General features: G+C 56.3%; 1 protein-coding gene across 2 annotated transcripts in view; it reads right to left on the reverse strand.

Moving 5' to 3' along the window:
* Window positions 1-1,659: 1,659 nt before the first annotated feature.
* The window catches only part of COL5A1 (collagen type V alpha 1 chain), a 170,783-nt gene continuing 158,107 nt past the window's right edge, over window positions 1,660-14,335 (reverse strand). Inside the window, exons 63-66 of one of the 2 annotated variants that reach the window (XM_063082334.1) lie at window positions 14,010-14,122; window positions 11,294-11,362; window positions 6,762-6,995; window positions 1,660-2,461 (exon numbers count right to left, since the gene is read on the reverse strand). In XM_063082334.1, the coding sequence (XP_062938404.1) occupies window positions 2,315-2,461; window positions 6,762-6,995; window positions 11,294-11,362; window positions 14,010-14,122 (563 nt within the window). In that variant the 3' untranslated portion in view covers window positions 1,660-2,314. Of the gene's footprint in view, window positions 2,462-6,761; window positions 6,996-11,293; window positions 11,363-11,425; window positions 11,495-14,009; window positions 14,123-14,335 lie in introns of both variants that reach the window. The other variant, XM_063082333.1, reaches the window with a different exon arrangement.

Below are 14,335 nucleotides of genomic sequence, written 5' to 3' on the forward strand. Positions count from 1 at the left end.
AAAGAATTTCTGCAAATATAAGAAGTAATTTTATTGCAATATACCGTAGCTAAAGTGGTCTGGGGAGAACGGGACACGTTTTGAAATTCGGTACAAATTATAACAACTTCGAAGGGACCAACAGAGGGAGAAAACAACAGAATAAAAGGACAAATGGGATGGGGCGAGAAATCCGAACAGAATCACATGACCTAGACAAAATCCATGGGCATCACATGACAATCCTTGATATGGCTTTTCTTTTGAAGAGATGGAGGTGACGGTCATTGGTGCACGCTGGCATCCTGCATTCTAGAGAATCTCCAAGCCAGACTTTTTTTTCTTTGGCAAGAGCAAGAGCGAGACTTGTTTTCCAGGGAAACTTGGTAATTTGGTGTTGGTGGCCTTGTTACTCCTGGGTCGCTTTGCTGTGGTTTCCTAAGCTGGAACCACATTCCGATGGGGTGGGGTGGGGGGACAGCACCAGAGCTGGGACAGCTCGCTCCCAGGGGGCCCGACTCGCTTTCCCCACAGTGGAAGGAAAGGACATCGCACCAGGGCCACTTTTCACAGTAAAGGGACTGCCTTTCCTTGCTGGTCCCTCGGGTCCTCCTGCCCACAGAAAGCAGCCCCCTTGCCTTCAACAGCGAGGAAGAGGAAGGACACCCAGAGGCAACCTTACCAGCCCCGAGCGCCGGAGCGGCTGAAACCCGCCTCCAGGACACGTGCAGATGGAAATCCACCTCGCTCACATAGGAAAGCAGCACCGCTGGTGGCCCTGGAGAGACTCACAGAGTTAACTGCACCTATCTCTGTCTGCCGCAGCAAAAGCAGCCCGCAGCGACAGGCGTGGGACAGCGGAACGGCTTCCGTGCAGTTCTTGAATTAAACACAGAAGTTAGCACCACAAACATTCGGCAATCGAATACAATCTGCTATGGTTGCATCATGTACAGTGCAGGAAGAGTCTTTATTTCATGTGTGTGTGTTTTCCAACCAAATAAGCACAACCCAATACTTGTCGGGGCCTCAGGAGTGCACTCACCACGACGGGAGAGCAGGGGCGTGTGCGCTTGGCTCCCGTGCTCAGTGGGGAGGAAGGGGACGCCCATGTATCCTCACATCCTTGGCAAAAACTCGGACTGTGGAGGCAATACCCAGAATAAAGAAAGCTGGGAGAATGGGGCTCGGCCGGGTACCCCCAGTGTTGCCTTCAAGGAGATCTTAAAACAGATAGCACCACAAAAGAGAAGTGTAAAAAATAAGCACCAATTTTCATTTAATTATCATCTACAGAAAATGTGGTTTCCCTGCCCTGGACATTCTCCCATCAAGCTCTGCAGGAAGAAAAATGGAAAAAAGGAAGCAATTAAAATAAATTTAAGCCTGTGTTTTAATCTAAGTGCATGTAGAAAAGGAAAAGTATCAACTTATTTTCTCCTCCCCATTAAAAAAAAAAAAAAAAAATCCGGAGCTAATCAAAGTATTGTCTGAAAAGGAGGAGTGGCACCTGCTTTTCCACGGGCAGCATGAATTCTTGATGAGCTGGGCCAATTTCCAATGTATTGCACGATCTTGCTGGGGTGGGGTTGGGGAGACTTCCAATTTCTGATCGGAATTGGATAGCAACCCAGAATCAATACCTCGCCCCATCTGCCCACTCTCCAGGTGGCAGTGAGGCTGGGATTCCATGCATGATTGAAAGTCAGGCACACTTAACATTTATAACAATACATTACAAATATTTACTTAAAACTCATAAAAACATAAGCACCTTTAATCCATCGGAAAGGCACACGCAAAATGCCATTTGGCCTCTAAATGGATCGTGTTGAGGGTCGTTAAAAACGGAGGCTTTGGCGACGGTGGTATGACCTTTACAGGGTTTGCCTCAGAACACTTTTTGAAGGTCGGGGGAAATACACATCTTCAAGTTGAATTTTTTAAAAAAGTGACATCCCAATACTGCAGCCCCCACCCCCTGCCAACTATCGGTGAACACACAGGTTGGGCGGCCAGAAGCATCTCACGCTCCCTCCCCTGTGGCGTGGGGTGTAGACAGATGTGGGGCGTAGACAGATGTGGGACGTGGCCGAGAGGCTGTGGCGGGCTAGGTCATGTGATTCGGCTCCAGGGCGGGGACTCGGCGGCTCGTTCCCTTTCTTCTGTCTCTGGGCTTGGGGTCCCGCGCCACGTGGTGCTGGGGCGCAGATGAAGTCGGGAGGGAGGGGAGCGAGAAACCTTCACTGTCCAGGATCGGAACGTGCACAGGACACTCACAAAGGGCGTGCTGAGGTCACGAGGTTGCTCTCCGGAGACCAGGGCTCGGCGGCTCCTAACCCATGAAGCAAGCCGGCCCCACTTCAAATCCAAATTTCTGTGATGCTTCACCGAAGTCATTGAACATGATGTCGACAATGGGCACCTGCTCCACTTTGGGGGTGTCAATCTCCAGCACTGTCTTCTGATAGCCTTTCTTGGTCTAGGCAAGAGGAAGACAGGAAGAGGGTGGTGAGAGCAGTGGGCCTCTCCGGGTTAAGTGACCACCCAGCACCCCTGCCCAGCTCTGACCTCCAGCACTCTGGGTCCCACTCACACCAGAGACAGCCAGACAGGCAGCCGATGCACCCCTGTGCATTGAGCAAGTGTCGGAGGAAACATGGCTGCCCAGGGCATGCGTTTAACTCCCATGACATCCCATTAGTCCTCTGCACAGTCCGGGAGGTGGCAAATCTCTCCCAAGACCTCGCACACAGCAGGAAGCATGGGGGAGGGCCACAGCCCTGCAGGACCCCCCGTCCCCGCCTGGCTGGGACACCTCCTGTTACAGCATAGCTATTTGCCCCTGCCAGGACCGCCACAGAACACGCAGGATCCACTGAAAACCAAAATGAGGGGCTCATTGTGCAAAAATAAAGAATTTCAAGATGGCAATAGCAGAGCGCTGAACCGAGCCAGGGCTTTTGTAAGTGTGAGGTCCCCCGCAAGCACCCGCGTCACACGCCTGTGAACGAGCAGCCTCCTGGATGGGCCAGTACAACCCTGGGGGCAGGACGTAAACCCCACCCTACGGTTAGGAGAATGAGCCTCAGAAACGAGTTTCCCAGGAGAGGCCCCCTCCCTCTCGGGCCACAGCAACGGTGCCAGACTGCTCTGGTCCCCAAAGCTACCAACCCTCAACTCAGAGTGTTCGGGACACTCACCCATGAGGCTGAACTGGCCCTGCCGCCCCTCAACTTCCACCAGGACGCGGTTGTGATGTCTACATCTTTCCTGTGACCATGCGACACTGCCTCCCAACCCGTCCTGGACAAGTAGCTTTTGCTGCCTCAGACCGAGGCCAGATCTATGCCCTCAGTGGAATGTGGGCTCCAGAAGGGTCTCCCTCCACCGCCCAATCCCCAGCAGAAATCATCTGAGAGAAATAAAAGGGGGAGCCAGCGAGATCCCCACAAGGGGGCAGTGTCACCAGGACGTGGCCGTCAGAGTGTCACGGCACAAACGCAGAGACCGCAACGTCAGTCCTGCCTCTGCCACTGCTCATGCACACCTCCCGGGGCCTTGTGTCTGTGTCCCCCCAAACTCACATGTTGAAATTTAACCCCCAAGGTGACGGCATCAGGAGGTGGGGCCTCTGCGAGGGGATGAGGTCATGAGGGCGGGGGCCCTCAAGGACGGCATTGGGGCCCTTACAAAAGGGACCCCAGGAGACCCCTCGCCCTCTCTCTGCTATGTGAGGACACCGTGAGGAGGCAGCCACTCCACGTCTAAGCTCCATCTTCTTGGGCCCCTACTCCCTCACCCGGGGAATCAAATGAGGTCACTGGGCCTCTGGAAGGGGGTGCATTACGGCAGCCATGCGACCTCAGCGCATCCACAAGAGGGAGAGAAAATAAGCCTCCGTGTTGGTATCATCTGGCTCTTTCCCATGAAAGGGACAGGCAGCGTTTGCTGAGCTGGCAGGCGACTTCACCTGGATTGATGGAGCCCTCCACTCCAGTTACCAGAGCGCTCAGAGAGGGGCGTATTTAAACAGGCGGCCGCATGCTGCTCCGCACCCCGTTATTCCAGAGGCATAAATAACCATTATGGCGCAGCGGCCCCCGGGATGCACAGAGCTGCCCGGCAGCAGGATTTACGCGGCCTGGCTCCTCACCTCTCACCAGAGATTTGTGCCTCCTCTCAGGCCCGTCTGTCAGGCCGCCCAGCTAAACAAGGCCGGTGTCCCAATTCCAATTTCTTGGGCTGTTATTGCAGCATGAATCAAGCAAGCCTCCCAGGACCGGGGCAGGCCTTTCTGCCGCTGGGCCAAGTTGGGGACACTGGGGCCTCCTGCAGGAGCCCCGTCATCAGATGGGAGGGCTGTGACTTTCATATTGTGGCTGAACTTTCCAGGGTCTAGGGGTGGGCAGAGCACGGGGTCGGCCAGCTGCTCCCCACGGACCCCCCACACCCCACCTCCAAGCTCCCTCCAGCCGTTCCTTCTACCCGGACTCCCCTCCAGACAGCCTGCAGAGCTGATTTTCTCCATCAGCAGGTTGCACTGTTCTGAGCCGTTATCTCCCCACCTTTTCAAAGACGGAATCTTTTCTTTCCAGAAGTAAAAATGTTCTGGGGAGGGAGCTGCCTCTCCTCCCCCCAGCCCAGCCTCCAGTCTGGCTATTCCTGGCTCCTTAGCCTTGCTTCTGCATCCAGAGATGCTCAAAGGACAACCACAAAGCCTAGAAATGACCGCCACGGGGACGGGGGCGAGAGCGCGGGGCACGCTTCTCTCCTGCACCAGTATTCCCAGTGCCGGGCGGCTGAGACCCACGCTGCTGATTTTCTAAAGAGGGCAGCATGGTTTGGAGGAGCGGCGTGTGGATCTCAGCCCCTCCTGGCGAGCAGCACATTGGATTCCACGGGGGAGAGGAAGGAACCAGGTCCTCGAAGCCCACAGGGAAGCCGTTTGAGCTCCCTTCCAATCTCTGACTGTTCTCTGTGTAGAACAGCAATTCTCCATGGGGGTGGTTTTGCTCCCAAAGAGATGTGTGGCCGTGTCTGGAGACATTTTTGGTTTTCATAACTAGGTAGGGAGTTGCACTGGCATTTAGTGGGTAGAGGTCAGAGATGCTGCTAACTACCCTACAGGGCACAGGACAGCCCCACAGCAAAGGATCATATGACCTGAAATATCCGTACTGCTGAGGCTGGGCAACCCTGCCCCAGAACCACATCTCCTCTGCGTGACCTAAGGGACCAGAAGTAAGAAATGATGGGCAAGCAGATTTTAGCTCAGTTCTCAGAAGAGCTTCCTAATGCTGAGGCTCTGTAACCACGGTCTGGGCTATCTCAGGAGGTGGTGATATCCCTGTCAATGTGTCATTAGAGGTGCAGCGATGCCAGGAAGGGACCATGGTGGGAAGAATGCTGGGGTGGGAGCCAGGAGACTCAGCTCTGCCACACCCTGAGGGACCTCGGTCGAGCCACCGTACCTCTCCGGGCCTCAGTGAAGACTGGGAACAGTGGCTCCCACTCAGAAGTGGGGATGGTTCTGGAACTAAGCATCCTGCACAGCCAGCGGCCCATACGGCCCAGACGCAGCGGCACACCCCCATCACCATAAGACGCGGGCCAGGGGAACAGGACTTTCTGCTGTGGAGTTGGATCACAGCTGGACCTCCTCCCAGGATGCAGGCAGAGCCAGGAGGTCAGGCCCTGGGTCAGGCGGCATTGCCGAAAACTTCTCCCAGTTTTGCTGCTCGAGCAAGTAGGGAAGGGAGCTTCAGGAGAAACTGGGATAGAAGAAGCTGGATCTTCCAGGAAGCTCTCAACAATAGTGGGAGGTTGACTCAGCCAGATTAGGGAAGCTGCCTGCCCTTTAACCTCCGAGAGTCCTGCAAAGAATGCATCTTTCCAGCATTCCCTTCCAGGGAATGTTCCCCTCTGCTGGAAAACCACTCTGCTCCCTTTCCCAGAATACACACACTGGGCCCACTAGAGTGTTTCCCTTCAGAGTGTTTGCCATGGAAGCCAGGAAGCTCAAAGCCAGACTCAAGGCTCTGTCTCTCCTGGCACTGTGCAGGGCTGGCGCTGGGCATGGAAGGGGTGGACCTGACACTAGCTCCGTCCTCTGTGGAAGCTGGCCTTGGGGGGAGGGGTGTTGGGCAAAGTCTCGGGAACAAATGGCGGAGAGACTGAGGGTCCCACGTTGGGGTGCAAAGTGAAACCACAGGCGAGGCTTCCTGTCAACACCTACTCCCAGCCTCTCAAAGGTCACAGAGGGGAACATGTTCAAGGATTTCAAAAAGACTGGACCCCCAGGGCACAGTTGCACCCTGAAGATCTCCCAGGACACAAGGACACAATTGTGTGGGGCAGTCCCGAGGAGCTGAGCTTTAGCGGGGGTCCCCAGCTCACTCCGGGTAGAGAAGATGACAAACACGCGTGTGGCCCGAGCAAGACTCTTGCCTCTCGGGGGCCGAGGCTGTCAGGAGAGCTGACTCCTGCAGCATCGCAGCGGCCTCCGGCAGGATCTACACAGCATTCCCCAGGATGGCCGCGCTCTCAGGGGCAGAGCAGCCTCACTTCTACCCCATGAGACACCTGTCTAAAGAGAAGGAGGCTCAAATCTGAACTGAGCCAGCCTGAGTCAGCCACACTCCAAGACCAGCCTTCAGGGGGCTGCACCCCCAGCACACAGCTCAGGGCCTGGCACACAGCAGGTGCCTGGTGAATCTGTGCTGAGTGAGAAATAACCCACAGAGGCATGGGGCAGGGCTGGGCCTGCATGCGACACTCACAGCACAGCCGTCCACAAGGGCACGGATGTAGGGGTTGTTGTCATAGGACATCTCCTCGTCGTTGGATCCCAGGAAGCGGATGGCCTTGTCATAGCTGCCCGTGGTGGCGTCCTGCCAGGCCACCGACTGGTAGCAGTTATAGGTGACATTCTGGTGGGCAGAGGCGCTCAGCAGCCGCAGGAAGGTCATCTGCACCACGCCCACGGGGTTACCCTCGGCGTCCACGTAGGAGAGCTGGGGACAGGGGACAGGAAGGGTGGGGGATCAGCAGGGCAGGGACACACACGGCAACAGAGCCCTACGTCTGCATTGACCCGGGCCTCACCCACGCTGCTGTGTCCTCCAAGGGTGCTACCCAGAAACACACTGCACCTCTAGCCCCCTGAGGCCAGCGCACGAGGCTCCCTTGGGGTTCCAGGAACAAAGTGAACCACACCTCATGTCCGTCAGGGACTTAATTAATCCAGCCATTCCTCTGCCTGGTGGCTCCTGCTTATCTGCCGGGCTTATGTGCTGCCTCTTCCAGGAAGCCTACCTGGCTTGAAGCTCCCCCACCTTGGCTCATCTCAGTGTCTGTCTTCCTGACCAGACTGTAAGCTCAGAGGGGCCAGGCTAGTGTCTACCTTACTCAGCCCTGGGCTCCAGCGCCTACTCCCACGGCTGCCACAGCACAAGCCTGGTAAAGGTTTGCTGTAGCCCGGTCTCCAGGGCCAGCGCCCACCTATGGAGCCCGCTGCAGCTGCTCTTCACGTCCACCCCCAGGCCCCTCCCCTCTGCCACCCGGGACAGGCTCCTCCCCAGGCAGCAGGATCTGCCTGGCTTGTATGTGCTGAACAGACAGAGAACCACCCTCAAGAACATGCTGCATCAAGACTGGCCCTCTCATCTCTGAAGCACAGAGGGCCCTGCACCCCTCATCACTGGACCGGGCTGCCTGGAGCAGGAGACGCAGCTTGGCTTGTCCCAGTAGATGCATGGGGGTGCAGGACATTCCCTGGAGGGTGGGAGGACAGGGGTCTCTAAGCCTCCATCCCCAGCTAAACAATACTTCTCTCCTTCCCTCAACAGTCCTGCGTCCTCCCTCTGGCCCTCGAGTCTCTGTGCATCTCCTCTCTCTGCCGGACACACAGTCCACCTGGCAGGAGTGCTACCGCTGCTTGACCTTTGGGTCACAGTCCAGACCCTTGCCCCCAGGGAAGAGTCCTCCCCCTCAGCCTCTAAGGCTGGTGTAGGGTGCCCTTGTCTGCATGCACAGCTCTCCTGACATCCCTCCACATTAGCACTGGTCCTGTGTTCTGGGTGCCTGGCGCCCTGTCTGTCTTCCTTGCTGGGCTATGAGTGCCACGAGGGCAGGGGCTGGGTGTGTATGTCCCTGCCATTGTGCTCAGAGGCTGGCAAAGGAAAATGCTCAAGAGATTAGGTGAGTAAATGAAAGACTGTCTGCCCAGCCCCCAGAATGTGCAAGGTCCTGGCCAGGGAGCCCATGAGAATCTAGAGCTAGAAGGGTCAGGAGACCTCGGGGTAACTCAGGCAGCTGGGGGTGAGGCCCTCGCCGACAGGCAGGAAGGTGGCCTGAGTGAGGGTCAGGGCTATACAGACGGCTGGGGTGACCAGGCACACTCCTGGAGGCACAGGGAGTCATGAGATGGCAACTGGCACAGCAACTCGAGAAAGGCCACCACTCCCCTTCCCAGGGTCGGACCCCCAGAGGGGCGGGCAGGTCATCCTGCAGCCTGGGTGGCTCCACCAGCCTGCCTTGCCCGTGCAATGGGGGCAGCCGGGAGTACAGTGACATGACCCTCACTGGAAGCTCCTTACTCTCAACAGCAAAGCAAGGAGGCATAAGGGATAGACAAGGGCTGCCCCAGCGTCACTGGCTGGGTGTCCAAAGACAGGGCTGTCGAGGTCAGTAGGGCGCTGGGCTAGACAGGGCGTCCAAGAGGTGAGTCCTAATCTCTGCATCTCTTTTGCAAACTCAAGCTTTCTGAAACATTTGACATTGCCTGGGAATTCAAATGCTCCTTAGCCCCCTGGAATGAAGCACACATCCCTCCCCGAGCCCAGGCGGACCCTGAGGCCTCTCTCTGCAGGCAAGGCCAGGATGAACGAGGCTGGGCCTGTCCTGTTCCCGGCATCAGGAATAAAGCAGCCAGAGGCCAGCGTCTGTGGCCAGCCGGGCCCACCCCTGCACCGCTGCCACTCTAGCACTGCTCTGATGGGACCCTGCCCCCAGCCTGCCCCAGATGAGCCTTGTTGAACATGTGAAGCAGGATTTAAAACGATGCCACCATGAGTGTTTGGAAACAGAGTGGACAAAAGAAAGGAGGGTGAACACACTTTATAGCCCACTTTTTAAACAGGTATAATTAGAGTTGAAGGCAGTGGAGTCGGGCCTGGGACCCTGCTCCTCCCCAGCAGGGCAATGGGAAAACACACCGGGGTCCCAGAGTTGTTGGCAAACTCCATGCTCAGGGACGCAGCAACGGCAAACCTCACAGTCGGACCTTGACGAGGAAAACTGAATACCAACCTGCAGTCTGGGCCATCCAGTGCTTCTTCTGGGAGGAGACGTGACTGACTCAAGAAAGGATGCATGCCACAGGGAGAGGCCAGGGGGCAGATGGACGCAGAAGGACCTGAAGCCCCAGCACCCACGGGGCGGCAGGAGGCCCAGCAGTACCTGGTCCCAGGTCAGAATTCCAGAGCCCTGGAATCACAGGGCGAGACCCTGCCCTCCTCGTAAGAAGGGGTCTCTGCACATTATCTTAACATGGTGCATCCAGTGCGGCCCAGCCAGATGAAGTGCTGACGCTTTGAGGAAAGACCTCTATCCACCTCTCGCCCACTTACAACATCCACAGAGAGCTGGGAACGAGGCAGTGGGGAGTCCAAAAGGCATGTGACATTTCCCTGCACTGTCCTTTCACCCCCACCTGTGTCAGCTGTCTGAGAGACAGGACAAGGTCAGGGGGGGCTGCTGGGGCTGAGGGCTGGAAATGGGGGTCCCATAACCTGGTGGCATAAGGGTCCCCCTTGGAGACTGAGAGCTGTCACAGGAGCGGAGGAGGCAGGGCCAAGCCCAGGAAGTGACCAGCGAGACCACAGAGAGGACCCCTCTGCCCACTGCCACTATTCTCTGTCCACCCAGCCCAGCAGCCCTGGTCACAGGGTCCTCCCTCCCCAAGTGTTGTCCTTTCAGGTCCTTCTGCATGCCAGAAGCTCTTTTCTGAAGACAGCACCAACGAGGTGGAGGAGAAACAGGAGGAAACAGAAGGCAAGAATGCCTGCGTCCACAGTGAAAACAAAAAACACACGTGGAAGCCTCCGGAAACACGGCCAAGGCGAGCGCGGACCTTCAGGGTGTCTGGACAGGAGCTCACGTGACTTGAAAGTCAACGACCAGGGCATGAGACGTTAATAATTAGCCATGACATGCCTCAAGGTTAAGGAACAAGGGGCTTCAGAGGTGCCAACAGCGTGAAGGCAGCCAGAAGCCACTGCTCTCTGAATCCCTGGAGGACACCAGCCTCGGCGCCCACCCAGAGGGGCTGGGCTGGGCTGGGCTGGGACACAGCGGCCGATGGCTGAGGCTTGGGCCAGGAGCCCTGAAACCCAGAAGCCACTTCTACCAGAAAAAGGACCTCCCTCCAGGAGCATGTAGGAGTAGGCCAACGAGACCCGAAGACGTGAATTAAGGAGGAAGTCTGGGCTCTAAACACCACCTGGAACCTGTTCATGTTCTGGAATCTCGGTCCTCTAACTTGCTAGGAGAAGAGCACAGAACTTTGCACTTTATTCCAGAAAAGGTCCCAAATCAAACCCCCGCAGTGTTCAGGGAAAAATGCTCCATGGTGCGGAAGAGCCGGGGCCTGGCAGAAGTAAGTGCAGCCCGGCTCTGCCCTCCACATTGGCCAGAAGGGCATCCTGTCAGGTTCCTTCGGGGACACCAGTTTCTTTTCATCTTGGGAATGGGTTATGTAAGAGATGCTCCCCAGAATCTAAAGCACAAACTAATCGCACAGGGCGCGACGGAGAACTCCATGGCTGGTTGCAATCAGAATGCCTCCTCAGCCCCAACAGCAGTAGAAGGAGGTCCTGGAAGCAACTAAGTTCTGGATAGTTTAAATGGTCCAGGATCCATTTCATCCCCTGCCCATGAGACTTAGTGCAAAACCTCCAGATGCTGGAGTCCCTGATCTCCGTTCCTGGGCAGCTGGGGCTATCCTATCTGCGGACAGCAGATCACTCTGGCTGACCATACCCAGTGGTGGGCACCCTGAGTGCCAGTCTCACATCCTAAATCTAAATGGAAAACCAGCTACTGCTCCCAGATGGACGTGAACTCCCGTTGGGAAGGCGAGAGGGGGCGGGAGGAAAGGACTCCACACCTCTGCTGGATCTCACTGTCACGTGACATGGAGCAGTTTGGCCAAAAGGGCAAGAACAGATGCGGCACACGGCAAGATTAGTCCCATGCAGAGCCGTGAGCCAGGCCGAGCCACAAGCAGGCAGCGCCCGAGGCGGCCACTTACCAGGGACCCTCGCTTGAACTGACTATACCAGGTGGAGGGCTGCTCTTTGGGCCAGCGGGCCATTTTACTCTGTAAGATAGGAGATGGGCAGGTTTAAAGTGACAACCGCAGAGAAGGGAGAGGCCGCCTTACCAGTTTACCACGCTTGAATTCACTGAACCAGGAACCCGGGTTTTCTTTGGGCCAGGAAGTGATTCTGGCCTACACACCAAGCAGGGGGTGCGGAAAGGGAGAGAAACAGAAAACGGAGGGTTACTCCTCCTCTGTCCACGAGAAACACCCCCGCATGCTCCCCGGCTCTTGTGACCTCTGTCCTCGCACGAGGATTCGCCAAGGAGCCTCCACCTCCCTGTGGGCCAAGGCCCTCGAGGACAGACCACACCAGACACCTGCTGTAGCACTTCCTGGGCAGGGCCACGCTCTGCATGTCACCCGCTTTTGTATGTTAGGCCTCTAGTACAGTGTGCTGTGCGTGTGCGTGTGAGCGGCGTGGTGTGGGGTGTCTCCCCTGGGACTGAGGGTCTGCGTGTGGACTGTGGGCTTCCTCTGAGCCTCCAGCTGGTCTGCTCTGGTCAAGGGAACAAGTGCTTGCTCCTCCAACGCCATCCTGCATTTGCAGCACAAAAATCCTCACACTTCATCACAGGGGACAGACTCTGTCCTACTCCTGGGAGAGGGTCCTTCTGGACATTTGCTTTCTGCAGAGGCTGAGGCCACAGGTACAGAGCCAGCCCAATGGTGCCATGGAATGAATGAGTGAGTGGAAGACAGAGCTTCCTCTAGGAGGGAGACCTGCCGGCCGGGGCCCCAGGAACGAGGTGAGCCCCAACCACTGCCGGCATGAAGTGAAAGAGCCTGCGGGGCCAGCCTGTCTCCAGGCTGGACAGACCCAGGTCCCACGAGCACTCTGCTGGGGACCCAGGCCCAAGTCGCTCTTAGCGAGGAAGCAGAAGTCTGAATCCTCAGCCATTCCCCTTGGTTTTCTCCTCCAAGGTGGCCTTGTGCCAGGAGAGTCAGAGAAGGGGACCCAGAGGAGGAAAAGGGGCATCAGTCCTGCCTCCTGCCCCACCCAGAACTCCCGCACCCTCACTCTGCTTTCCAGATCTGCAGCTGTCAAGGCCAAGCTCAGATAACGTGAGTGACTTCCTCCTGGGACAGTCCAGAGGTGCGAGCAAGCGCAGGCTTCACCCCCAGCTGCTGCTGTGAGCTGCTCCAGTTCCAAGGGACCTCACGGCCCAGCGCCACCCGGGGAGAGGGGCTCTGTCTGCCCTTGGCCCAGCAGCCATGGCCCGAGGCTGAGGACCCAGCCCATGGACACCTGGCTGTTCAACATGCGTGGAGACCCCAGCTGCCATACTGTAAACACCAGCCACGGCTCTCCAGGAAAACTCTGTGTGGGGGGCAGTCTGTCCTGGCAATTCTCCAGCAGCGAGGCCACTTGCAGAGGACAGACAGCAATAGAGGGATGAGAAACAATGTCTTTTCTAACTGGACTCCAATCTGGGCCTCGGGACAGACCAAAGCAAACAGGAACCAAGATGGAAGGAACTTGCATTCGAATTCTCTTTTGAAGCACAGGGGGCTTGTTGCTAGGAATGCAGGATATCGAGAGTCTAATACTGCACGTTGAGGGAGGACATATATAAAGCAGGAGCCCCACCCACCTCCCCAGCCAGTGACACGGCCCCTATGGCTGCCAGCGGGCTCCTGACCCAAGGGGTTGCTGGCGCTTACCGCGTTTAGGGTGTGATTAGGGAGTGACAAGATGGTGGCCTCTCCTGGGGGGAACTCGCTGCTCTCCCTGCAGCAGGAAACTGTTCTCAGGGGACACTGAGGCCATCAGGAAGCTGTGGCTGAGGAATGCAGGTGCCGAAACCACATAACAGACAGCACAGCCTCCAAAAAACAGCTGCTGTTGTTAGGGGTGAGGGTACAGCAAGCCGCCCAGAGGTACTTTATGGAGGGGTGTTTGTTCAGGCTGATGCAGAGGCACTGAGGCCAGGGTCTTGGTCATCTCCCCAGTTGGTGACAGGGGAGACCTCGTCCCCCTTGCCTGTCCTGGGCCAAAGTGGCCCCTACCTCAGGTGCATGCTTGAGGGACGTAACACACACCTGTCCACACCCATCCACCTCCCATGCACATCCAGGCACACACACACCTGTCCACACACACACATTCCTGTCACAGAGCTCACGTCCCCAAAAGGCCACAGAGGTGGCTATCTGACATTGCACAAATCTCAGTGAATCAGAGCCTAGCTACCCACCCCAAATTCTTGACTAAACAGACTTTGAAAAAACACATTGCCCTCAGGAGGGACTGGAGCCAACCTCACAGAAATAAGCTGGTACTAAGAGTTTAGGTAAATGGCAGCTTCTAGATATCTTCAGGTCACTTTATTATGCTTACCCCAAAAGTCCTTCAAAGGGTTTTAGGGTGGTGTCAGGTCAGGAAAACTACTGAGTCACTTGAGAAAGGCTTTTACCAACCAGAGGTTGAGATCCAACACGGGGGTGGCAGCCTTCAACCTCCGTGACCCCAGGATGCACAAACCATTTTATTGCTAGAAAAACTCTTTCTAAAACAACCTAAGGTCTACTTCTGGAAAAACACTCTTGATTACAAAACTGATCAACTTCTGGTTTTCAGTCTTAAAGCTGTATACATGTGAGACACAGGCCCCTGGGAGAGCAGTCAAGGGACAAGGGTACTCACCCCCTCAGACTTCTTGTCAGGAAAGACACACGTCGACCCTCCAGCCGTGAAGTTGCAGTAAACTTTGAAAGAATCCCTGGAACATCCTTGGTTAGGATCTACCCAATATTCACCTGCATTTCAGAGACAGGGAGGGAGACAGGCAGATTCATGAGAACTGCTCCCCGGATGGTTCCAGAAGCTGCTGCAACATTTCAGTCCAGCCGTTAAAATGCACAGCAAGGGCCATAATGCCGCCAACATGGGTCTCTCTGGGTTCATTTTATCGCATTTTGCTTTTCCTGCTGGGCTCGTAAAGAGATGTGGACTAACTTGTTCACCAAGAG

This window comes from Cynocephalus volans, chromosome 17 (assembly GCF_027409185.1).
Source record: "Cynocephalus volans isolate mCynVol1 chromosome 17, mCynVol1.pri, whole genome shotgun sequence".
Classification (NCBI taxonomy): domain Eukaryota; kingdom Metazoa; phylum Chordata; class Mammalia; order Dermoptera; family Cynocephalidae; genus Cynocephalus; species Cynocephalus volans.